General features: G+C 41.4%; 1 protein-coding gene across 1 annotated transcript in view; it reads right to left on the reverse strand.

Annotated features, from left to right (window-relative positions):
- ATXN10 (ataxin 10) overlaps window positions 1–27,598 on the reverse strand; it is a 110,779-nt gene that overhangs the window by 35,181 nt on the left and 48,000 nt on the right. The window contains exons 7-9 of the mRNA XM_086461085.1: window positions 25,911–26,073; window positions 14,104–14,212; window positions 10,735–10,904 (exon numbers count right to left, since the gene is read on the reverse strand). Of these exons, the coding sequence (XP_086317211.1) occupies window positions 10,735–10,904; window positions 14,104–14,212; window positions 25,911–26,073 (442 nt within the window). The remainder of the gene's footprint in view (window positions 1–10,734; window positions 10,905–14,103; window positions 14,213–25,910; window positions 26,074–27,598) is intronic.

The following is a 27,598-nucleotide window of genomic DNA, read 5'->3' on the forward strand; positions in this document are numbered from 1 at the left end:
CATTCAAGGAACTTAAACTAAAACCCAGTTGTTTTTCCAGTGTCTTTACTAGATCTTTGGTCAATGTCCTTCAAAATCTTTCCAGAAAACCACTTCTAACATAACAACCTGAACAAACTGCAGATTGACTGCAAATACGATGTGTGAACTTGGAGACATGCAGTTTTAAACATTTAAATGCTCACTAATGCAATTTTTATCTTTGCCATTTCTTTATGGAAATACTGAGCTTTTTTAATAAAAGAATAAATTTTTCAAAAAGCACAGTAAATTCATGTCCTGGTTTGAGCCTAACCCGTGAAAATGTGAATTGCGAAAATAAAGATATCAATAAACTGTAAAAGGAATATTATTAAGTCTGTTCTCCCTCAAAACAGAAGATGATCCTCACTATTTATGAAGTCCTTAAACAATGTGAGAACTGAGTTATTTTTCTAAAATCTCCTTAAAGATTACAAGAAATTCTCCTCTCTCCACCCTTTCTACCACTGCATAGATAAAAGAAGGTATGAAAAGCTAGATAGGTTTTATCCAATCATTGGCTGTAGATAGCAAGGAGATTAGATAGTCTATAGTTAATAAAAGGATGATGCAAAAGTGGCCACATGTTTTCATATTATTGCAGCCCTCTGATAGTATTAGGGCTTTTCAAAGAGCCCTGCATTTCAAGCAAAAAAGATAACTGAATGGAATTCTGCAAATACAAGTTGAACATGCAGAACCTACGTGGACATGAGCACCCTCATTTCTGCCCCTCCTCTCTGCTTCTGTAGCCTTTAAAAATGAGACTATTCAAGTACTTTGTTTCCCTTCGGGCACCCGCACCACCAAACTTCGCTCAACCATTGCCACGATGAACAAGGAGCAGAGTACTGCAGGTCTACAATTTAGAACAAACAGCATCACCCAATGGTAGAAATTCAAAACTGCAGATTACAGTCACTGCAATTTTCTTTCTCTTCTCAAAGACACAAAGGAAAAGGAAGAAAAGGTAAAAAAAGATAAGAAAACCAAATGCTCAGTCTCTGGACTCGGTTTCAGACTAGGTGCTCCAATATGGCCTCGTGTGCTTCAACAGGAGTTTTAGCAAACAATTTTCAGGCTGGTTACAGAAATTATACTGGCTCAAAGGCACACAGGCAAAGAGAATTGAAGGCTCACAGCTGCTCTTATGAGAAGGCAAAGCCAGGCTGAAGCCTGCAAGACATTACACCTCTACCAAACCTGATGACAGGCTGCCGCAGGAGTGGAGTGAGTTAATTAACTGAAACCCACTACAATGAAACAGAAACTGGACACCCGACTTCTGTAAGTACATTTGTAAGCTTGTGTCTAGCTTGATGCTTCTCTGATTTTGGTAAGAAAGTTAATATCGGGACTCAGTGGCATGCATTCAGCATCCTGCTTGCTGATCACTGCTAAGGGATCTTCCACTGCCTCCTTCCACAAGCCTTCACACAAGGACTTCTTCATGTCCTCCTCACCCTCAACGTAGCACAGGGTACCACTAAAACCAAGAGTTACTGCAGTAAACTCATCACAAAATATAGTCTATCACATATGTCATGCTCCATCATTTCCTCAATGAAACTATTTTACTGGTGCTTCCAAAATGTGAACTGAACTCACAAATTACAAGTAGTGATGGCCAAATCTCAACACCCAACAAAACAGAATTTTTTTTTTTTTTGCTTGTAACTATGTTTATAAACTTCATAAAAATACAAGCTGAGAAACTTTAATATTTCACAGTAACCAAAACTTAGTAACTACCCAGGAAACAGATGAAAAGATGATTGACTCCTGTGCCTCACAGGGCAATTAAACAACCTCTTATAAGTGGAAAGGAAGAGAAAATTTTATGTACCCAAAAGGGATCAGTTTCAACACTCACAGCATTATACCATCAGCCCATTGTGAACTCTGGCACAGCTTAAAAACAAACAAACAAACAAAAACCCCAACAAACACACACCACACCCCCAAAGAAACTGTGTGGGGAATGGCAGTCAAGAAAAGATAGGGAAACTCGAAGCTCATGCTGAGGTTTTAACAATGAAAAACAACATAGAAAACTCATGAAAATCCTTGTTATAGTAACGGAAAATCCATCACTTGTATCTGACACCAGTAAAGGTGAGAAGAATTTGGATTAACAGCTCAGATCTGAGATGGAGAAAAAGTATTCAGAAAGGTGGACTTTTTCCACATATGGTGGTCTTGCTTCCAGCTATCAGTAACACTGACAAAAAGCAGGAAACACAAATAAGACCCCTTCCTGCAATACAGGGTACAGTATGTCTTCTGAGGTTTGTTGGTTGTTTTTTTTTTTTTTAATATTAAATTAGTCATATCAGAAGGTGGTTATTTTAATAACAGTTTTCCTAACATTGAATACCCAAAACAAATCCAGTTCTTTATCACCTAGTAAAGTACCAAGAAACATTTTTGTTGACACTGTGCTCTTCACTGGACTGAGAATAATACATGGAACAACAACAACAACTACAACAAAAATCTCTTAACCCCTCAGAATATTTTGCAGGCTACTAGACTTTTAACAACCCATGTCTTACTGAAGCATCTGAATCCAAGCTGGCAAAAGGAAAAAAAATTGTAATGACTCCCAGACTCCTCCTTCTAGACAGCTAGGCCACATAGCTTCCCACCTTTATAGGCCTCGAAATATACACCTGAAAAAAGAAATGACAAGGCTGACGGAGATCGCTGAGGAAAGCAAAGACAGTTTCTGATTTCAGTGGACTCTAAATCAGGGCAATTGCTGAACAGATGCTGAGGCTATTCTTTAAGAGAGAAAGCGCCTGCAAAGCACCAGAGAAAACTCCTCTGTTTTACAAAGGCGGTAGCACGCCAAAGTACAGCTGTGACCCCCCTCATATGGTTCATGTTGGTGTTTACAGAAATTACTCCAAGCAGCGAGGACTGTCATACAAAACACCTTTCAGGCAGGTACCACATCAGGCCATTCTGCAAACTGACAAGTCTAAAAAAGCCTGCAACAGCACAGAACACTCTCTGGAGAACACCAAGTTTAATTCATGTCTGCCACAGGTATGATAACTACTGCTCAGCCCATCGGACCAGGAAAGAAGTTGAAAGAACCTCTGAGAATTCTTCCATAGAAAGGTCAATACCTTATTTTTTAGATTTCAGTCTGGCTTAAAATGAGTATTTTTATATGACCTGCTCATCTTAAACGGGCACATTAAATACCAATGCTATAGATGCAGTTTCAATTCTTAGAATAAGTGTTTACTGTGAGTTCGAAAAAGAACTGGAAATGGCTGTTTGACAAAAATGTGTTGAGCTTTCTTTAAAAAGGGCTAGAGTCCTGTGCTGCGCTGCAGTGGCAATAACTGGTTCAAAAACTATTCAGAGTCAAGAAGAGGCCAACAAGCCTATATGTTGGTATTCACTGTTTGGAAATGTATGCAGAGCCAGCTTGTTTTAATTTTGAACGTTGGAAGACATCTAGTCATCTTACTCCTTTCTATCTTCCCTCTGCACTATAAATCAAAGCAATTAATTTCTAGAGCTATCCAACATCTTAATTTAAAATACTATGAACTTCACAAGAATAATCCTCCTCCCACAGTCTGTCTTTTACTCCAAAATGCCCAAGTCCTGTTCTCGCTTTTGGCAAACGTACGCTGATTAAAATCATCGTTCCATAGACAACTTCACATTGGCAGAAGCCAACGTAGTTTACACTTACATATATTCAAGATTTGGTCAAAGTTTCAGCCTACGATTCATCAGAACATAATAATATACAGATTGATATTTATACTCCTTTATCTGTTAGATGGTAATCCTCCACATAAAGCAGGCCAATAATACCAGAAGGCAAGTATGGTATTGTGCATATGTCAGCCTTCACCTAATCATTGAGGATATCCAGACAATCAATATGTGAAGATGTGTCTGTGTAGTATGCAATTTAAATATCAAATGAAAGCTGTTTAAAATAAAAACTAAAAAAAAAATTAAAAACCAGCTTATGCACTATTAAAATTACCTTTAATACGAAACTTTGACTGTACCTAAATGCACTTAAGTTCCTTGCAAGAGAAAACTTTCTATGCATTGTGTGATCAAAGCTTCCAGTGAAATTGGTCAAACTGGACAAGTCACAAGGAACGACTGGATCAACTGTATCAATTGCCAAAAATTGGTGGAGCAGAAGGGGGAATAGCAGCAGGACAAGAGGGAATATTAACTTGTTGTCTATAAAGGGGCAGCAGAACAGAATAAAGCTTTGTATTATTCTCTAACAGCAAACGAATAACATTATTATAAAAATAATTCAGCACTTTAAAAGCTATACTGTATTAAGCATGCATCTCTGACCTCAAAACAAAAAAACAACTCAGTACCAACACTTTATTACTCATATTGTCCCACCACTTAGAGATCTCATGATGCTTTTTTGTTTAACAGTCTCTGGCACTTTGATGAAAATCTTGGCACTGCATTAGGGATCATGATTGCAACAGAGATGAAGACTAACATATAAACATATAAACTAGCCCCATCCAAGCAGTGGAATCATGCAGAACTTTAGCTAGGTGTGCAAGCGGTCACGACTTCAGAGCATCCAGATCCAAAAGGCTCCTCCTTTTTTGCTCAACTCTAAACCAAGAATCTCTTCCATTTTAGGCCTATGTTTAACATTAGGAAAATACAATAATCACAAATATGCAGGTTTCTAACGAAGAAATCAAAGTGGTCCATTTATCTCCTCCCTCTCTCAACAGCATATGCAGATAAATGTGGGATGCTCTTCACTGCAAGTAACTCCACGTCCTGCCATGCCAAGAAGAACATAGTTACTTCAAAACCATAAAATAATCCTGAAGAAAAAGAACAGATAAGCTCACACGGCCTTTCTGAAAACCTTACGTGAGAAAGAGCCAATTGTTAAATGAAACAACATATTTGTCTTCAGTTTGAAATTTTCTATTTTATAATCACTACAACAAGAAGATTAAGTTAAGGAGCTGAATGGTGACGATTTGATCTATGGATTCTGGCATTTTTTTCTAAATGGATTCATTGCACACCCTACCCCAGTGGAAAAAAAAAAAAAAAGAATGGAAAACTGAATTCCAAACAAGTAAAATCTTGTTCTTACTTTCAGGCAGAAGACTCTTCAAATTAGGGAGCTAGTCTCATATAAAACAATTTGGCTTAGATGTATATATATATAAAAAATAATTCAAGTTACATTAAACACATTAAAGAGAATCCAGATGTTTCACTTGCTACTTTTATTAAGATTAATTGTAAATGTAGAATCTTTTTTTGCTTTTTCCCCCCCTTTTCTCACAGAAGACTTCCTTTCTCAACTCTGCATTGACAAATACCAATACAATTGCACCAGAGGAAGCACTGCTGCCTCCTCAAATGAAAAAAAGGCATATGAAAAAATTTCCCAGATAAATTGTTCATCTCATTAGAGCAATTTCATTCAGGTAAGAAGGTGCCAGGTGCCAGTACCAATGACAAATCTGTATTTAAATTTTTCCCCTTACATAAACAACAGAACAACGTTACCAATGAAACATACACATTCCAAGACTAATATCCTATCATTGGGTCTAAATGATACCTAAAGTGTCCTTGGTGTAAGGGTATGGATTGCTTTATTTACCCAAGGGGATCGGTTTTGCTTTTAACAGGTTGATTAAGAAAATGAGACAGCTCAAAAATATACTTGTGCATATTCACTGTTCTGTAGGGGACAGAGATCTCTTGGCCTGTATCAAATTGTCCCAGCATACTAAACATTATTGCTAGACAAAGTAAGCAGGTAGCAATACAACAAAATACCTATCCTATTAATAACAAGAGTCAGGTAAAGATGGCAAAGCCAATGCAATGAGATTACAGCACTAAACCCAAGCTAAGTGCTTTGTTCTTACTAAGTTAGACTTAACTTTGCATTCAGAAACATCACAATTTTTCCCTTCAGGATCCCTCTCAAAAGGCCAGTGCAGCATGATCTCAGCACACAGATGTTCTGCCAGCTCCCTCTCTGCAAGGAACGCATCTCATGTCTTGCATCTAGCTTGTTCCAGACAACGCTGCATCCTTTGGTAATAGTTTTCACAGGACAGAACCCCCAGGCAATTCAGATTCCCCCATCTGATCTCAGAGGTAACAATGAACTAAAGTAAATAGTGAATAAAGAGTGCACTTAAACTTTGTCAAGCTTTCCACTTCCTTTCGATTCCCTATTCACTAACTCCAGCAAGGTTAAGTAATTGAAGTCTATGTAATTCCTTTCTTTACAAGAGAGGAAGGGAAGCAATGCAGAATAAGGCCTACATTATTCCATTGTTCATTCAAGTACTGATGACACTTGCAATTAAATCAAGTATTTTAAATAAGTCCTACTGCATAAACACCTCACAACATAAACAACAGTTTTAGGGAAATGTAATAAGGTTATGTAGAGCAGTGCTATCTGTCACAATAAGGCAGAGATTAGGCATCTTGCCTTCCAGTACACAGTCCTATAAATGAACAAAGAAACAGGTGTGCAGATTAATTGCTATGACCTATTTTGTATCTGTTTCATTTCTACAATAAAGGATTATATCCTCTATACTTCATCATTATGTTTCTTCCATAAGTTTTAATCTTTATGAAAACAGTTCTACCATACTAAACCAGCAGAATGAGCTGCATTGAATCCATCACTTCATAGCTTTAAAAGTGAGAGTGGAAAATAAGCACAGAAAGCCTCCACCCAAAAAACCACTATAAATTCTGTCCAGATGATAAAACTGAGGTCTTTAGAAGGCAAGCCAAATAAGGTGAGGGGGTGTACGGAGGAATTTTCACTTTTTTCCTTCTGATAACTTCATTCGTCAACTACCAGCAAAAACCTCCACTCCTTGCTCAGCCTGAGAACCCACCTCCTTCCTTCCAGTGTACTTAATAAAAACATATAGCGCATCCTTGTAAAGGAGACATAACAAGATACAAGCCACAGGACTGCCCCACATGTATGACAAGAATTCTTGACAGCTCCTCCTCCTACAGAGAGAGAAAGCACAGTAGAACTGCACATCCACTGCAGGCTCTTGGCAGGTTTAACACAGAACCAGCTGAACACTTAGTGTCCTACATGCAGCACTTTTATTTGTTCATCTCTCCTCTTAATGCGAGAGTGTGTGGAACACAGGACATGCATGTACCCAACACTTATCAGTCCAAAATGAACATTTTATCAGACACTTCTCCTACAAACACCAACCCATCCATCCACGCAAAACATGCAAGTGGGCAGTAAGCCTGGCAAGACCCATTTTAATGACTGCATCTCAGTTTATGGCTTCAATGTCTGCCCACTCCCTCGTATCTTAAGAACTTATCAAAATAGTGTAAATAAAACTATGAGGAAGAAAAGATGTAAAGAACACATTCCTAACGCTAACAGAGTACAAGCTAAAGAATGCTTATTAAAAACAAAGAATGGTTTTAAACAGTAAGTGAAGCAGCAATAAAGCACTACTAAGACATTTCTCTGTTCCAAGCTTTACAAGATTTTTCACCACTGCCAACAAATCAGTGCACTAATTCCCTGCAATAATTGTTCTTACAGCAGGTGGAGGCCATAAACAGAGATGAAGAAGCAGCCTTTGCAGAGCAATTATTCTCCCACTCCAGGCACTCTCTGTTGCTTTAACTCCATCACTAGTGCCCCATGCAGTAGTACTCCCAGGGAACAAGCAGGTTGTCACTCGACTCTTGAAGAAGCTCATGAAGACAGTGATGCAACTGTGTTCACTTGGAGGGCTTAGCCCAAGCCACCATTTGATCCTCAGGTCTTTGGGGACCACTTATGTTTTCAGAACATGTCAGGCAGACCAACACCAAGCACTAAGGTTATATCACAAAATTAGGGGCTATGTTTTTTATTATTTATTATTAGTGCTGTGCTACTACTCCATTTACTAATGCATTATCATTGTTACTGGGAAAAGAGCTCTAATGAACCTGGAAATTACAGAAAAATATTAGAGAAACAAGTGTGAAAGCCTCAGTTCATTGAAGAGTCAGCACTGTTAGTAGTGCTGCTCAAGAGCCTTTGGTAAGTGGTGTGAAGGCCTCTTGTGCCAAACATCCAGCTAAACTGACTGAAGAGAAAGCCACTTCCCCAGCTTGCCCCTACAATTCACACGGTAAGTCACACAAAAGCAACAGCCAATGGTAAATCCCAAAGTCTCTCAGATCCGTTGGTCAGATGGCTTGTTATATAAAAAATACAATCTACCCTGTATGACATTACTTTTGAAAGTAAACTCTATAAACCAAATAATGGATATAAAATACGACAATTTCACAAAGAAATTGTGAAATACTACTCTGAAGAGAGATGTGGGAACCCAGGAACTAACCCCATTTTCATTGAGTTCTAGGCCTGACCCATGCACCACTGAACAATCCACCCTCATCTCAAAACTTCAGTTTTCTCACCTAGGTGATAATATGGGCTGCTTGCCCCATCCTCACAAGCAGGTGTTTATGTATGGAACTGCCTTAAAAATGACAAGTGCATTTACTAGAACCAATTTAAATAAACCGAAGGTACAGATGATATACTACATCACAAATAAAGGTACAGTTATCATACTATATCAGACAAATATTGTACTATTGGCATTTATAAAGTTTCAACAGCACTTAAGTAATGTTCCATGATATCACAAGCAAGAATCAAAGTAATTTTCAAGACAGCATAGAGCAATAATATTTGCGGACAGTGAAAGGCAAGTTAATCATAGAATCACAGAATGGTAGGGGTTGGAAGGAACCTCTGGAGGTCATCTAGTTCAACTCCCCTGCCAGAACAGGATCACCTACAGCAGGTCACACAGGACTGCATCCAGGCGGGTTTTGAATATCTCCAGAGAAGAAAATTCCACAATGTCCCTGAGCAGCCTGTTCCAGTGCTCTGTCACTCTCAACATAAAGAAGTTTTTCCTCATGTTCAGGCGAAATTTACTATGCTCCAGTTTATGCCTGTTGCCTCTTGTCCTGTCACTGAGCACCACTAAAAAAAATCTGGTCCCATCCTCTTGACACTCACCCTTTAGACATTTACAAGTTCCCCTCTCAGTCTTTTCTTCTCCAGGCTAAAGAGCCACAGATCTCTCAGCCTTTCCTCACAAAAGAAATGCTCCAGTTCTCTCATCATCTTAGTAGACCTCTGCTGGACTCTCTCTAGTAGTTCCCTGTCCTTTTTGAACTGGGGGAGCCCAGAACTGGACTCCAGTACTCCAGATGTGGCCTCACCAGGGCAGAGTAGAGGGGGAGGATGACCTCCCTCGACCTGCTGGCCACACTCTTCTTAATGCACCCCAGGATACAATTGGCCTTCTTGGCCATAAGGGCATGTTACTGCTCATGGTTAGCTTGCTGTCCACCAGGACTCCCAGGTTCTGGAAATGGATGTAAGTAATCACAAAAAATGGGATGAAGTAATCACAAAACAAATAAATAAATTAGGAACAGAAGCTTCTAACAGAGATTAATTTTTCAGTAGTCAATGCCTCGTTACCTCCTTAGCAACACAGAATTAGACTCAAGAGTATCTCATCATATGTAACTTCCTGCAGAGTAACCAGTTAATACTGTATTTTTCGTACTTGCTGACATGGACCTCATTCCATCATAATGGAATATTTTTACTTCTCTCATCTCCTTTACTCCTTCTTCAACACAGCCTTTCTTTAGTTTTTAATTTCTTCAGCCTAAAAACTGCTTCCTTGAAAGCAGGTGAAAACTGATTCAAATTAATAAAGAAAGGAAAGCAATCCCTAAGTTACAAACTGTTGTTTGTTCAATAACAAATATCAATAACAAAGCGTACTCAAGACCACTTCCTTACAGGACTGCCATAAGGAAAGACAATTCTAAGAGAAAAGGAAGATATGGGAATCAATAGAGGGTTTCTCTACAATAAGAAACTCACAAGGAAGAACTAGAGCAACAGAAACTTTCACTAAGCTGAGGCTGCTGTAATACACTAGGTGGTTACTCAGGCCAAATGAGAAAAGTAACCTACTTGACTTTTGGAAGGGCTCATATGAACCATAAGACAATATTATGTCATGACTGTTTTTCTTGCTGAAATTAGTTTAGTCTAACAAGTCCTGGAGGAAACCCACATCTTTTATCACCCTAAGAAAAAAAGTTTCATATTTTAAAACATGCTGCTGTTTTTTCTTTTTTCTCATTGTGGAAGCAAAATTGATTTTCCATACAGGAATTCTAAAGATAAAGGGTTCAAAGTGATTTGATGGAAGCAGACCTACGTTTTTAAAGTGGCATGAAAAAATTTAAGCGGGAGGGGCATTAGCAACTAATTCAGAGATTTAAAATTAAGTTAATGCAATGATTTCCATCCATTTCCCTTCAAAGCGAAGCTGAGGTTTTGTCTCAGACATTTTCTTGTCAAAGAAAGTGCAAATGTGATAACAATAAAGGAATTAGGCACTGGCTTGCATTCTATAGGACTGAAATAAAAGTTAGACAGGCACTTAAAAAAAAAAAAAGAAAAAAAGAAAATTACCTCCTTTACATGACCAATTCTAACCTCTATTTGCAGATCAACAATATATTTTCACCAGTAAAGTATGGTCAGGCATATGCATCTGTTCACATGTCAGAGTTCCGCCAGGAAAAAATATATAAACTTACCTTGTCTTGGTTTTCCTTATTTTTGTAACACAAATTTCCAATCAAACGAATGAGATGAGATTTAAAACCCACAGCTGGATGTGAAATTTCTTCCTGTGCTGTCATAACATGTGTTGCAGTGAAAATATTTACAGCCTGTTTCCCAGCCAGATGAGTTAATCTCAGGGTATCTACCAAAACCAAGAATATTTTAATTAATTACCACATGAACATTAGTCTCACTTTGGACAGAGCTTTACTACTAATTGTTAGGTTCAAAGTTGACCAACATAATTTTGGATATTCAGCAATACGTCATGAGAACTTTGAAAGTTTTCTTCATTTCTTAATTTGTGCTAGTATAACCATAAAAGGCCATCCCAAGGCCCGACGGTCTTTTTACACATTTACATAGTTCAGACACAAAGTCTGAAGGCTGGTGCTATTGGTCTCTACTTGGAGTCAGAATTCGTAGGCTCTTGCTAATTCTGGCACCATAAATGTATTGCTAAAACCAAGTTTTTTAGAAGACTTCCTTCAGTTCAAAATTGTCGTAGCAACACATACTAATTATAGAATTACTTTTTTCTCTCTGTTCCTAGCTCTGTAGCATGAGAAAAGATTTCAAGTACATCTAGCACCTTGACACATGTTTACAAATCCTTCAGTGCCATAATCTTGTCAACTAAGAAATACTAATGTTCCTGTATGTTAAATGCTAGTTTAGAGCAACTAGGATTTTTTTTTCTACAATGGTCCAGAGAGAAATCAGGGAAAAGGGAAACTAAAATCAGTGATAACAATATCCCACAAAGAGACCATGTCCAGAAGAAAAGTTGAAATCACGTGAACACCTGAGAGCTCATACAGTTGAGAAGCACATTCATTCACTAAAGGCTGTGCCTGTATCTAAAAATTAAGAAGTGTTTCTCCTCTAAGCAACCTGCAATACTGATAAGTGCCCTGGCATGCCAGCGTCCCCAAGATGCTTTATGCAACTTACTGAACCAATAGAGATGTAACAAAACCAGGTTATAGCATAGGACAGTAATTAAGCTGTATGCTTCTTCTGCTCTAGATGTGACAACATCCATAGTGGAATAGGCACTAGATTTCCTGGGTTTAAATTAGAAGAAATGTCATAGGTCCTCATATTGTAGTTTCACTCCCAGATGACTGATACAGAAGAGAAAAATCTCTGTGCTGATGGAGATAAGTATGTTTTTGGTAGTTCTTTTAAAAATATGAAATTATAATAGGGCCTAAAGGCCTCCCATATGACAGCTACAACTTATATTTGTTCATATTCTGAACTAGGCAACCTCAATTGCCCCTAAAAAATGTCATAATAAAATAGCTTTTAACACAATCTTCTTCCATAGAAACTTGCTTTGTAAATTCACAAAAATCAGCAGCGTCTCACATCAGTCTCACAGAATTACACTTTGTGTGCTTCCTTGCCTTACAGCCTTAGTATTTTCCCAGACAAACACATAAGAGGGAATTCCATGGTTTTCCCAAACCTTCTGCCCGCCCTTAAGAGGGAACCCTGAACAAAAGGATTAAAACCAAAAAATGAAACAAAACAAACTATAAAAGGGGTTTTGTTGCCACAAAACACTTCAAATTCTATTACAGTTCAGGAAAAAAAATGCAATGAGCAGTGCACCTACTTGGAAATAGAAGTACAAGAAAAGGTGGAAGAAAAACAGCCAAAACCAATGACGCCAATCCAGACAGAACAGTGCTCCTCCCAAACACTGCACATCAACACAACACAGCAACTGCTCCCGGGATGTCACCCGTGCTCCCAACCAAAGGACACCTTGGTCTGCCATGTTCTCAGTAATCCAAAGAGCAGTTATTCCAAAATGTCCCTCGGTTCAAAAGACCATTTACCTCCCTGGTGATACTCCCCAAACACTGTGCAATCAAGCTGTTAACAGGTGCTAAAGATATGATTTACACTGCAGTATTACTGTCTAACTTAATCCAACAATTATCGGAAAAAGCAAAACATACTCCTTAGTTGATACTTAAAAGGTCATTCAGATATTTTTCAGATCTTTCAATCAATCTTTTAGTAACCTCCAATAGGAAATTTCTCATTATATAAACTGAAGAGAAGAACTGCTTCATCAAAAGATCTATTAGATGAAAATATTTTGCTCTATTCATCCTTACTCTTCTGGTTTTCAGAACTAAATATGAAAGGCGGCATAACACAATACACAGTTTTTCACCCTTTCTGCTAATCCAAGATTAAAGGAGTCTTGTAGCAAAAAGGTTGTCTTAAAGAGAAAGTATACAAGTTGATAAATTCCTGTTGGCTGTGGGAAATACATAGGACGCACATGGTAGCAATGTTCTAGCCTACAACCATTTTTATTAGCCTGCAGAGAGCTTCGGAGAAAAATCAGTCTGTACACAGCTAGAGAAAGGAGAAGTGGCCTACAGGCCTACTAACTGATCTGCAGCTCCTTAAAATTCTCATTTAATTTGAAAGACATACAAGCATTCAGATGATACAATGCACAACTTTGAGTCTCCTCAAAATACACACACTCAAAACAGATCCTGTTGTTAGTCATCTTACTGTAAGCAATAAAACTTTGAACCTGTCATCAAAAATAGAGGTTTGGTTGTTTTCTGGGGTTGGGTTTTTTCTGTGCGTTTTTGTTGTTGTTGGGTTTTTTGGTTTATTTTGTTTTAGCCAAAATATTACATATTTCTGTTTAAAATCCATGAACTTTAGCAGTTTTCTCAGAAAACGGTGGCATACCTCAGTCTCACAAAGTGCTAAGACTTAGGAAGGCACAGGTCAGTATATGTATACTCCCTCCTCCCTGAGTATAGAGGGTCTCTCTGGACCATCCTGGCTTAATTTTCTTCGTGTACAGCCCTTCATTTGTTGTTTCTTAGCAGGAGAAAGCTTCTTTCAAACCGATATTTAGAAGTCACTGAATTTCATTAAGAACATTCAAACTGTACTTAGTTTCAGTTTTCAGGAATTTGGGAAACAGAAGGGAACGGGCATGGAAAAGTCCTTTTTCTACTGAGGAAACTTCTTCCACACACATTCAGCCAGTGGAAGAACCTAGGAAGCAGCTGTCCTTTGCACAACTCTTACTGTATAAATAGGGCATTGCTGACAGTTGAATCAAGGCTTTGTTGGGTAATAGGAGCCAACAGGGCAAGCAGAGAAGCAGAAAAATTCCACGAACAAATCAAATATTTGAAAATGTAGATTAACTCAATCTTCTATTTATTTATTTTATTAAAAGGTCAGAATTATAATTACCAACAGTTTTGAAAAACATGTTTTCATTCACAGAGCAACATGATTTGGAGCAAGCCAACAGTTAATAAACCTTGTGGCTTTTCACTCACCTATGGCTGTTTCAAGCAAACTAGGCAAAGCCTGTAGATGTTCTAGTTGTCCGTTGTTCGATGTCATTTCACAAAGAACGTCAAGAAGACGAATTGTAACCAGTGCTTCCTGTAAATGGAAATAAAATTTCTGAAAAGGGCTTATGAAGGATACCATAAAAACATAAAACTGATTACCTAAACAGAGGACAGGAATCTCAGCACCTCAGGTTCTTTGCGGATCTTCTAAACTGCCAAGAATAAATCCATATAAAATAAGGAGGTCTTTCTACAATAACAATCATGTATTACACTGCAATAATTTCTTTTTTACGGTCAGTGTTATATGTGCCCTGAAAAATCATGGGGAAACCAAAACAGAGCCATAAGGGATAAAATTTTAACAAAAACACAGTAGCTTCCAAAAGCAGAAATGCCGAAAATTACTAGCTGAGAAAATTATTTCTGTATAAATGTTTTCTTTGAGTTTATTCAGTAGGAGCGTCCCACTTTAAAGACACAAACACCGCCTGCAAGACACCAATTTGTTATCCGCAGGAATTCTGTAAAGTTCTGTGGTCAAATGAACTTTGGCTGCGAGAATTTACATTATTCTTGGGTAAATACGATTGGGATCATAGATGCAGCATTTTGGTTAGGTACCAGACACACAATTTTATTTGCATATTATTTATTCAGCCAGAGAACTATTTTTTCTCACAGGCTATGTTGATGCGTGCTTATAATGACAATCCAGCACTTACAGAAACTACCTTAAGAGCATATGGCGTAATTTGGAACACCACACATTGCTCAAGAACTAGACTGTGACTGCAAGATGATTCCACACAAGGTGTGGTATGTAAACTACAAGTAGCCTTGAAAAGGCTCAGACATAGGTCACAGTGACTATTCCTGCCTTGTCTGGTCCAGGACAAAGAGATGTTTACTTACCAACAGTATAATATTTTTCAATCCATATAATCAATTTAACATAATTGAAGTAATCAACAGTGTTCAGTAATTAAGTACTACAATTATATCCATTCTTTGCTCCTTCCCATGCTCCTTGAAGACAACAAATCGGTCCAGGTCCTAAAGCTGAATTTTCATTTTTCCTCACACAGGTGTAAGAAGGCACAGGTCTCACCCTAAGTTATACAATAAATTGCTTCCAACAGCACAAAAACAGCCTCTTGAATGCATTGGTCATTGTCCTGTTATAAAGCAAGAATACCCCAACCGTATTTCAGAGACAGTAAGCAGGTATTTACAATTCGTAAGCCATTTTGCATTGTTACAAGTCAGTACCTTAACCAAAAGCCTCTTCAGCTCATACACTTAATACTTACCTTTGCACAACAAAACAATAAAAGGTTACACGCTTTACAACCCTAGAGCAAACGGGTATCAATAGGCAACTATCAGTCACACCAGTAAGGCACAACTGCCCTTGTTGCTGATGTGTACTCCATGACCCACGTACATAACGCACGCTCTGTAGCAGCAGATACTATGAGGTATGGCTTTTTCTTTCTCAGCCTTATCCTTTTTCAATACCACTGCCAACCCTCCCCCCCCTTTTTTTTTTAAAAAAAAAATGCCTTTCTTCACTGTCCTCTACATATTTCTTCCCAGGGTTTTATACTACCATCTCTCCCTTTCTCTTATCTCACCATCTGGCTCAGTTCAGCAACAGCTCCAACTAGATTTGAGAAAAGGAACAGATTGTGTAAAAAGCACAAAAGAAGCCCCAAATTCTTATCTACATTAGAAACTTGATACTTTCAAAAAAACTGCTTAAACATTTCTGGTTCGGATCCCCCCCTGCCCCGGCCCCAATTTTCCAATTTTAGTTTTTTTTTGCCCTCCACCTGTACACAAAAAAGGCAATAAAGCAGAATAGTTTCTTTAAGTTCAGCCACAAGATGCTGTTCAAACCCCAGAATATTTTGAAATCTGACAGCAATCTTGATGTGGATATAATGTGAAAAGGAAATAATTGAAGAGATTTTAAATAAACATATTTCGAGAGAGACTTGGAGAAGATGTTCCTTATATAGAGATGAAATAAGAACTTACAATCCAAGGGAGGACTTTATTTTGCAAGTATGGTTGAAAGTTAGTGAAAGCAAACTGATGCTGAAGTCAGGCTTATAATGGAAAAGCTATTTTAAGCATTGGTTTAAGCACTGCAGAAGCATATGATTAGCTTTTCATTGGTTTGAGATGGAAACTACAAGACCTGAGGTTCCTTAGGCAAAAAAGGCAGTGTCTACATATAATAAATTAAACAGCGGATGGGACACCCAGACAACATTTTTGGGAGTCAGGCCAGTTCAAGGACTGTTCCCAAATGTGGCCTTGCAGTTCTGGAGACCAAGACAGCTTACTGGTACAGACACAGCCTGACCAAGGTTCTTGGCTTCAGGGCCACAGAAAAAGTCTAGGCACAGTTTAGTTTCATACCATAGATGTTGCTTAAAGCATTTTTAACGACAAACCCTGCATGCACAATTGCATTTTCTTCAGTCAAGTACAACTCTTACGCAAAAAATAAAATATTTATATAATTGAGGAAAAATTCGTTCGTTTTTTGATCATTTCCAGTAAGAAATTAAAGAGTTTTATAAATTTAAGCTGGAATTTATCTTTTCCCATGGCAAGAATATATTATGAATAAATGCGTACACACAATACGCACATACACACATTTTTGAAAAACTATTCTTGTCATTGCTCTCCATTTATTCAGCTGCTATGACTTATATTTTGTGCTCATTAAGTGATCCACATTTCCCACCAAATAGTGATACTCATCACACATCACGTTTATGTGACAGAATGATAAAAAATGTCAAGCAGGGCACGTTTTACAGTAATATTCTCAATACTGCTGTCCCAGCACCTTCAAGTTGGACAGAGAACTCCTTCTGCTAGGCATACACAAATGTTTTTTTCCAAGAACTGAAACCACAGAATACTTGGAAAGTAACCACACAGGATTTAAAAAAAAAAAAAAAAAAAAAAAAAAAAAGGGGAGGGGGGGCGGAGCAAGAGCAACAGGGGTGGGGGGAGGAAGACGGAGTTGTCTCAGTATATGTCCTCTTACTGCCAAGCTGATACCTTTTCCAGTAGTTGTCAATTAAGTTTTCTAACATAACTTAGACTAAGCAGTTGAGGGTGGGGAAGCTGCGCTTCTTGGATAGATAAGAGACCACTGTGTGGTCAGGTTTTCTTTTATGCATCCAACTATCATCTCCTCATAAAGTGATTTTTTATAACTTTTCATAACGCCTCTCAACATACATTTAAAATTCTTCTGTCTATTTAAACAAACAAACAAACAAAAAATCAGCAGGTAAACCACCATGTAACATTATGATATAAAAGCATTTAAAGATCAGTATTTTTTCAGTTTGATAGTTAGTTATGACAGCCGTTCTCAAGAGTTTCTACAAATGAAACCACTACAGGTTAATTTTATTTTAACAATAAAATGCTTCAGATTACACGTGACACAATTTCAACATACCACTGTGGTCACTTGGCAAGATAGAAACTACATGTGACTTTTTAAAAATATCTTTCTTAATACCTTAAGAAAATACACTAACAACAATTCTGAAACTAAGCATGATTAATCAGTGACAACCAGCTGTCCTGGGTTACAGTGTAAAATGTGCCAAAAAGAAAAAAAATATATTCTATTACCATCTTCAGGAGCTGTTGAGACCAGGTGGGGCGGTGCTCCCTGCCTCCCCCCCTCTGGACTATCTCCTGTCAATGGGCACAACAATGCCTTATCGCCTGACCCATCGGTAACTCGCTCCTGGGCTATCTCCTGTTAATGGCCCATCAAGGAACTGCCTCACGACTCCCCATCCCATTGTGAGATGCTCCGCCCGGGGAGGGGGGGGGAAGGAGCCAAGCAGTCCATGCCAAATAAAAACGGAGATTTTGAACACGCTAGCCGCCTTTCTTCCACTGGATTCCCAGAGGAGCTTTCCCCCCCCACTGGAGTTCCAGAGGACGAGAGCTACCTGCCGACCACTGGACCTTCGGAGGAAGACCAGACTCTTTTACCTGATTGCTGCTTCCACAGAACTACACCCATCACTTCAGGAGGACTGCAGCCAGCATCTTATCGGACTGCTACTGCCACCCTAACAGGGTGTCAGGTTGTATTCCTGACTCTGTCAGTGTAAACCAGTGGGTTGTTTGTTTTTTCCCTGCCTTGTGTTATATATATATATATATATTAGTAAAGAACTGTTATTCCTATTCCCCATATCTTTGCCTGAAGGCCCGTTAATTTCAAAATTATAATAGTTTGGAGGGAAGGGGGTTGCACTCTCCATTTCAAGGGAGGCTCCTGCCTTCCTCCACAGACACCTGTCTTTTTCAAACCAAGACAGATTTTGGCGCCCAACGTGGGGCTCGAGGGCATCGAGAGATAAAAGGAATAACGGTTCTTGTGCGTTGGATATAGATTCCTTGTTAAGTGGCATCATGTGGGCTAGCTTATCCCGATTCGTGTGGCATGTGGTGGTGGCTGTATTTCTCCCATTTGCAGGCCCTTATCTAAACATGGGTCCTATAACTAAGGCTACCGTGACTGTTATCCAGTTTGTTTTATGGATTAATAAGGTGAGGAATTCATGGCTTATTAACTTCCTCTGGAAGGCGGGCACATGGATTCGGAGCTATCAAACACTAAATGTATGCTTTTGGGGTTACTTTAATAATGGTACCTACTGTGAGGAAATGACACCGGGAGAAACTTTCTCCCAACCCCTAACCCAGCTCTTTGGGTCTACTCCACCAGTTTTCGAAGGATTCAGAGCTTTCCTAAGTGCTAATGATATCATACAGTGGCTGGTGTTGCTGATAATCCTGTTTTATTCAGTATTCAGAGATCAGGGGAGATTGGCTTGGATAACTACCCTGACTAGGAATGCTGCTCCAGAATCTGACCCTGCCTCACAGCTCACATCAGAAATGAACCACTCGGATTGGGTGAAGGAGATACGTGAGATGGGCCAGATGCTGAAGGAGTGCATTCTCTCAGCTGCTGGGAATCCCTCCTCCTGCCTTGAAGAGGGAGAGTCTAATGGTGCAGCAGTAGAACCCACAGACGTTACAACCGTCGAGGTTCCAGCTGAAACGCAAGGGCAGTCAGAGCCAGCAGCAGTCGCCCCTGTGGAAACGAGGAAATCTAAGATGAAATCAGACCACTCAGTTAAGAAAGGAGGGCCCTCAGAACCTGCAGGCGAGCCAGTGGTTGAGATAATCACAGAGTCCCTGACGTACGACAGTCTCCGTAATCTGCACAAAGACATCGTACGGCGGGGGCGTGAGGCTTTTACAACCTGGTTACTTCGGGTCTGGGATCTTATGGGTACGGGTGTGCAACTGGATGGCAGTGAGGCAAGGAATTTGGGACCCTTGACTCAGGACTCAGGTGTCAATCTGGTATTTGTAAGGGAGCCAGGGACCCTTTCCCTCTGGGAGCGGCTTTTAATGAGTGTGAGAGAGAGGTTTGTCCACAGAGAGAGAATGCAGGAGCACCATCATAGAATGCGCTGGAAGACCCTTGAGGAAGGGATCCAGCAGCTGAGAGAAGTGGCAGTATTGGAGGTACTCTTTGGGAGGGATGGACAGCATGGTAATGACCCTGACAAAGTCAGGTGCACAGGGCAAATGTTGTGGAATCTGGCAACTCTAGGGCCATCCGAATACTCCACCTTCATTGCAATGATTAATGCAGATAACGACCGAGAGACAGTGGGTTCTGTCACGAGCAAGCTTAGAAATTTTGAAAGCATGATCAATGGCCCAATGCAGGCTAACGTTTCTGCTGTGATTAAGAGCCTACAAGAGGAGATGAGGGAAATAAAGCAGGAGGTGAGGAGGAGCAGTTCCCATTTGGCACCAGTACAAGTCACAGGCCCCAAAGTCGGAGCCCAACGTCCCCCAGCTAGAGGGAGAGGGTACACCCCACGAGCTGAGCTATGGTACTTCCTGCGCGACCATGGGGAAGACATGGGAAGGTGGGATGGGAAACCCACTTCTGTCCTGGCAGCACGGGTGCGTCAACTCAAGGAGGGAAACACTAACCGGGGGAGTAACACTAAAGTGAAGGTAGCCTCAACCTCCCAGGACCGAGCTGCCAGATATTACAGAAGGGAGGATGATCTGACAGATCCCCTTGAAGGAACCTCTAGTATGTATGTCCAGGAAGGGAATGGTAACCAGTGCTAGAGGGGCCCTGCCTCTAGCCAGGGAGAGGCACGGGAAAACCGGATATTTTGGACGGTGTGGATCCGATGGCCTGGCACGTCAGAGCCACAAAAATACAAAGCGTTAGTTGATACTGGTGCGCAGTGTACCCTAATGCCATCGGGACATGTGGGGGCAGAACCTGTTTCCATTGCCGGGGTAACGGGGGGATCGCAGCAATTGACTCTGTTGGAAGCCGAGGTGAGCCTTACTGGGAAGGAGTGGCAGAAACATTCGATTGTGACTGGCCCAGAGGCCCCGTGTATTCTGGGCATAGACTTCCTCCGGAATGGCTATTACAAGGACCCAAAAGGTCTCAGGTGGGCATTTGGGATAGCTGCTGTGGAGGCAGAGAGCATTAGGCAATTGAACACCTTGCCCGGACTATCAGAAAACCCATCTGCAGTAGGACTCTTGAAGGTGGAAGAGCAACAAGTGCCAATTGCCACCTCGACAGTGCACCGCCGGCAGTATCGGACGAATCGAGATGCCGTGATCCCCATCCACAAAATGATCCGCGAGCTGGAGAGTCAAGGGGTGGTCAGCAAGACCCACTCACCCTTCAACAGCCCCATTTGGCCTGTGCGCAAGTCTGACGGAGAATGGAGATTGACTGTGGACTATCGTGGCTTGAATGAAGTGACTCCACCGTTGAGCGCTGCCGTGCCGGACATGCTGGAACTCCAGTACGAGCTGGAGTCCAAGACAGCAAAGTGGTATGCCACTATTGACATTGCCAATGCTTTTTTCTCCATTCCTCTGGCAGCAGAATGTAGGCCTCAGTTTGCCTTCACCTGGAGGGGCGTACAGTACACCTGGAACCGACTGCCCCAGGGGTGGAAGCACAGTCCCACCATCTGCCATGGACTGATCCAGGCTGCACTGGAAAAGGGTGAAGCTCCGGAACATCTGCAGTACATCGATGACATCATTGTGTGGGGGAACACAGCAAAGGAAGTATTTGGGAAAGGAGAGAAGATCATCCAGATTCTCCTGGAAGCTGGTTTTGCCATCAAGAAGAGCAAAGTCAAGGGACCTGCCCGAGAGATCCAGTTCCTGGGGGTAAAGTGGCAAGACGGACGGCGTCAGATCCCCACCGAGGTCATCAATAAGATCACTGCGATGTCTCCACCAACCAGCAAGAAGGAAACACAGGCTTTCCTAGGCGCCATAGGTTTTTGGAGAATGCACATTCCTGAGTACAGCCAGATCGTGAGCCCTCTGTACCTGGTTACCCGCAAGAAGAACGATTTCCACTGGGGCCCTGAACAGCAACAAGCTTTTGCCCAAATCAAGCGGGAGATCGCTCATGCGCTAGCCCTTGGCCCAGTCAGGACGGGACCAGAGGTGAGGAACGTGCTCTACTCTGCGGCCGGGAACAATGGTTTGTCCTGGAGCCTTTGGCAGAAGGTGCCTGGAGAGACTCGTGGCCGACCACTGGGATTCTGGAGTCGAAGTTATAGAGGGTCTGAGGCCAACTACACTCCCACAGAGAAGGAAATCCTAGCAGCCTATGAAGGAGTCCAAGCTGCCTCGGAAGTGATTGGCACCGAAGCACAACTCCTCCTGGCACCCCGACTACCGGTGCTGGGGTGGATGTTTAAAGGAAAGGTTCCCTCCACCCACCACGCCACTGACGCCACATGGAGCAAATGGATTGCCCTCATCACACAGCGCGCCCGTATTGGAAACCCAAATCGCCCTGGGATTTTGGAGATAATTACAAACTGGCCGGAAGGTGAAGACTTTGGCCTCACTGACGAAGAGGAGCAGGAACAAGTGATGCGGGCTGAAGAAGCTCCACCGTACAACCAACTACCAGCAGAGGAAACACGATATGCTCTTTTCACTGACGGTTCCTGTCGCATCGTAGGGATGAACCGGAAGTGGAAAGCAGCCGTATGGAGCCCCACACGACAGGTCGCACAAGCTACTGAAGGAGAAGGTGGATCAAGTCAACTTGCTGAACTCAAAGCCGTTCAACTGGCCCTGGACATTGCTGAAAGAGAGAAGTGGCCAAAGCTCTACCTTTATACTGATTCATGGATGGTAGCCAATGCTCTGTGGGGCTGGCTGGAAAGGTGGAAAAAGGCCAACTGGCAGCGTAGGGGAAAACCAATTTGGGCTGCTGATGAGTGGAAAGATATTGCCACTCGGGTAAAGAAGCTACCTGTGAGGGTCCGTCATGTAGATGCTCATGTCCCCAGGAGTCGGGCTAACGAAGAACATCGTAACAATGAACAGGTAGATCAGGCTGCAAAAATAGAGGTGTCCCAGATAGACTTAGATTGGCAACATAAAGGAGAGTTGTTCTTAGCTCGATGGGCCCATGATGCCTCAGGCCATCAAGGCAGAGAGGCCACTTATAAATGGGCACGGGACCGAGGGGTGGATCTAACCATGAACAGTATCTCCCAGGTTATCCAAGACTGTGAGACCTGCGCTGCAATCAAGCAGGCCAAGCGGGTGAAGCCTCTGTGGTACGGTGGACGATGGTCGAAGTACAGGTATGGGGAAGCCTGGCAAATTGACTACATCACTCTTCCCCAAACCCGTCAAGGCAAGCGATACGTGCTGACCATGGTGGAAGCAACCACTGGGTGGCTGGAGACCTACCCTGTGCCTCATGCTACTGCCCGGAACACCATCTTGGGCCTGGAAAAGCAAGTTCTTTGGAGACATGGCACCCCTGAGAGAATCGAGTCAGACAACGGGACACATTTCAAGAACAGCCTCATAAGCACTTGGGCCAGAGAACATGGAATCGAATGGATATATCATATCCCTTATCATGCACCAGCTGCCGGGAAAGTTGAACGGTGCAACGGGCTACTTAAGACTACCCTAAAAGCACTTGGAGGGGGGACTTTCAAAAATTGGGAACTGAACTTAGCAAAGGCCACCTGGATGGTCAATACCCGAGGGTCCATCAATCGAGCTGGTCCCGCCCAGTCTGGACCCTTGCACACAGTGGACGGAGATAAAGTCCCTGTGGTACACACGAGAGGTATGTTAGGAAAGACTGTTTGGATTAATCCCACATCAGGCAAAGGCACACCCCTCCGTGGGGTTGTTTTTGCTCAAGGACCTGGTTACACTTGGTGGGTAATGCAGAAAAATGGGGAAACCCGTTGTGTACCACAAGGAGACCTAATTTTAAGTGAGAACTCTGTGTAAGGTTTCATTGTGTATATATGTATATATGTATCTGTAAGGGGGCATTGGGTTGGGTATGGTGTAGATGGTAATAGAATAAGGGGTGGATTATGTCCTGGGTTACAGTGTAAAATGTGCCAAAAAGAAAAAAAATATATTCTATTACCATCTTCAGGAGCTGTTGAGACCAGGTGGGGCGGTGCTCCCTGCCTCCCCCCCTCTGGACTATCTCCTGTCAATGGGCACAACAATGCCTTATCGCCTGACCCATCGGTAACTCGCTCCTGGGCTATCTCCTGTTAATGGCCCATCAAGGAACTGCCTCACGACTCCCCATCCCATTGTGAGATGCTCCGCCCGGGGAGGGGGGGGGAAGGAGCCAAGCAGTCCATGCCAAATAAAAACGGAGATTTTGAACACGCTAGCCGCCTTTCTTCCACTGGATTCCCAGAGGAGCTTTCCCCCCCCACTGGAGTTCCAGAGGACGAGAGCTACCTGCCGACCACTGGACCTTCGGAGGAAGACCAGACTCTTTTACCTGATTGCTGCTTCCACAGAACTACACCCATCACTTCAGGAGGACTGCAGCCAGCATCTTATCGGACTGCTACTGCCACCCTAACAGGGTGTCAGGTTGTATTCCTGACTCTGTCAGTGTAAACCAGTGGGTTGTTTGTTTTTTCCCTGCCTTGTGTTATATATATATATATATATTAGTAAAGAACTGTTATTCCTATTCCCCATATCTTTGCCTGAAGGCCCGTTAATTTCAAAATTATAATAGTTTGGAGGGAAGGGGGTTGCACTCTCCATTTCAAGGGAGGCTCCTGCCTTCCTCCACAGACACCTGTCTTTTTCAAACCAAGACACCAGCGATTAACTAATTCTACATTTGACTAAAACAGATTAGATTTCTCAGGCTTTCTGTTTGCTGGCTAGTTGTCCTAGAAAACAAAAACAAACAAAACCAAACAACAAACACAACAAAAAAGCCCCCAAAGAACTCACCCCTAAATCAGCTGAAAACCTTAAAACTTTATCTATGCGAGAGGGGCCAAGAACTGAGACCATTATGATCTCGCACTGCCTTCTCACAACACGATGACCTAACACAGCACAAATAAGGTCACTGCAAGTTACAGTGCAAGCTGCTTTCCGTATTACCAAAAATGTTGTTAGATCTTCAAGCATCTGGTGGAAAGTAAGAGGGAAAAATAGAACATCAGATTATTTGAAGAGACCTCTACCCTTAGATGGCCTAAACCTCCTAACTGCACTATATGGTGCGGCAAGTAGCCAACAACTCTTGGATACTTCATAAGGAGGAAATAAAGTAAGGCCATCCAGGGCTCAGCTCTGCATCAGAGGTTCCCAAAGTGCAACCCACAAACCATCTGTGACCCATAAAAGCCTTCCTATTTAGCTTGCAAAGGGACTTCATTGTGGCCATCCTCAACAGAACCAGTTCATTAAGTCTGAAGCAATAACAGATTTCTTCCAAGTGGACTGCAGTTGGGGCAAGTGTCTGGGTGCTCAGGAGACAGGAGCCGTCTGCCACTAGGCGCCCAGCAAGCTCTGCAACTTGATGCTGTGGACACTAGCTGGCCCCAGGAGTGCTGCCTTATCACAGCCATGCGAGGTCCACCGGAGAGCCCCAAATCATGGCGAAATGGAGAAGAAAGCCCTTGCTTGCAGGGAGGATCACTACACATTTCAGATGCTTTCCCTGCACTGAGCCAATCATAGACACCCCACAACTGTCCATGATCAGAACTTGATGTTCCAGGTCCCAAACAGATCAGGAACATCTGCCTTAGAAGTAGCCACATGCATTTTCAAAGAACGAGTACTCAGGATCTTAATGATATATTCATTATCAAGTTATCATCAGTTATTTAGGTTTTAAAACCCCCTGAAGATTTACTTACTTTAGTACTGCTAGGAAAAAAAAAAGCATTTACTGCATTTTAACCCAAATTTTAAGAGGGGTGGGGGTGGGAAGATGCTGCTTCCCACCTATACATAAAATAAGTATTTTCAGTTTTGATTCATATTTGACTAAAATACAGTTCACAACCCAAAGAAATTACAGAAGTGATCCTTAGTAAGACCATAATAAAGCATCCAAACATGTGATAACTTGAACACTTTTAAAATCTTGAGATCTTTACAACGTGACAGTTATTTCTACCTCAAAGTACTGTATTCTTTGTCATCCTCAAATTAAAGGCAAAATTGGCCTGCTGTCTTACAGATTCTACTGCAAACTCTGCCACTGCTTTCCCAATATAAATAAACGGCGAACGTACTCAACTGCCACTTGTGTAATAGCAGCAATGAAGATGCACCACTTCAGATTCTAGTACTATAGCTTTTTTTATCAGTCATACCTCATCTTCTGTGTCTGCTGCAGAAGTTAACTTGAGCACAGCTTCACATTTCTCCTGGAAACAGCCTGCAAGGAATTCAGCGTGTCTCGTGAACACATTCATTTCTTCACTGGTAACTGGGTTCTCACTTACTTTCGCCATCATCAGCTCTAACAAAGTAACTCTAGAATGAGAAAACAACTTGTTAATCAAATTCACTAAGCCATATAGCATTATCAGTAGAATAAGCAGATGTAGTTGTTAAAGATGATACAAACAATTAACACGCTACTAACAGAGCTGATTTAAAAATTAAGACGCCTTATGAACTCCAGCAATCAGTTCCTGTTTGCTGGTTTATTTCTGCACACTATTAATTTAATTCATCATTAAATTAATACAATCTGGCCAGACAGTCAAGTCAATATTTTTCTCAAGTCTATTTCAATTTCTAATTTCTTATGTCCTAACACAACATTACTGTGACTGTGTATTCCGTATGACTAAAATTTCCACCAAAACAGCTCTTAAAAGCTGTTGTTAAGTTCAGCAAAATAAACACAGACTATTTGACAGCTTCCGTTCGAAAATACCAGCTTTTCATAGCCCTCACCGTGCACGCAGTCCTTCACTGATTTTCCTCCCCAACCCCAAACCAATTCTGAGCAGGAACAGGGGAAATAAAAACTGTTACGCACACTCGGTTCTTTACAGTTGTTTTAGAATTGCCAGTAGATGGACTACAGTAAATCCAAGTTAATTACTCATATACCCAGCAAGTTACTCAGTGTATTAAACCAGCAAGTAAGTGGATACATAGCGAAGCTGCTCTATAAAATGTATTTGGGTCATTTATTTTAACAGCTTTAATGCTGTTTCATTTCCAATATCCCTGCATGTTGTTAGGGCAAACTGGGAGTATTTTGTGGAAGCAGGACTTTTAACGCAGCAGAGGCCCTCCGACAGCTTCCCTGTTCAACTCCAGAGCAGAGAGCACGTGGGTTAGTGAAATCCCACTGTAATTCTCTCAGCCTGAAAGAGTGCTATTTATTGAATGAATTCAAGAGCAGGCTCAGGGTTTTCTTTCACTAAAATATTTGCAATTCAGATGAAAGGACTGACATTTAAACATGCGAAATAGTTCAAATGCTTCTTCTTTTTCTAAAAATTTACCAAGCGGGTTGTCACAAGGGGAAGAGAAATGTCTTTTTCAGTGGAAAAAGCACGGTCACTGCTTTATTAACCTCCAAGAACCCACCCCTATTAATCACGTAACAGCTACTCAGTTCTTGCTAAACTTAACCCTCAATGTTATTTTGTCTTGCTAAACCTAACCCTCAGCTGCATTAAACAGTTATCTGAATGAGGACAAAAAGCTTTTTCATCACGGTAGCACAGAAATGTGCTCAACACATTTGGGAAAGGGTGGACTCCAGACAGAAGGCTGTCAAACACTGGTAACCTCTCTCACAGGCTTCACTTACAGATGTGACGCAGCACTGACACAGAACAGTTGTTCTGTTTATTCTGCAGGTTACAACTGGGTACCACACGTTTCCCCATCTACAAACTACCAGAGTCCAGTTACCCAACATCCTTAACTGAACGAAGGCTTTCAGATTTGGCATACTATACAGAAATCAAGGTAAGTGCACAGACATGTCATTCATCCCCAAGACAGGGCCAGATTTTAATGCCAGTTTTTACCA

The sequence above is a fragment of the Leptosomus discolor genome, chromosome 1 (assembly GCF_034619465.1).
Source record: "Leptosomus discolor isolate bLepDis1 chromosome 1, bLepDis1.hap2, whole genome shotgun sequence".
Classification (NCBI taxonomy): Eukaryota; Metazoa; Chordata; class Aves; order Leptosomiformes; family Leptosomidae; genus Leptosomus; species Leptosomus discolor.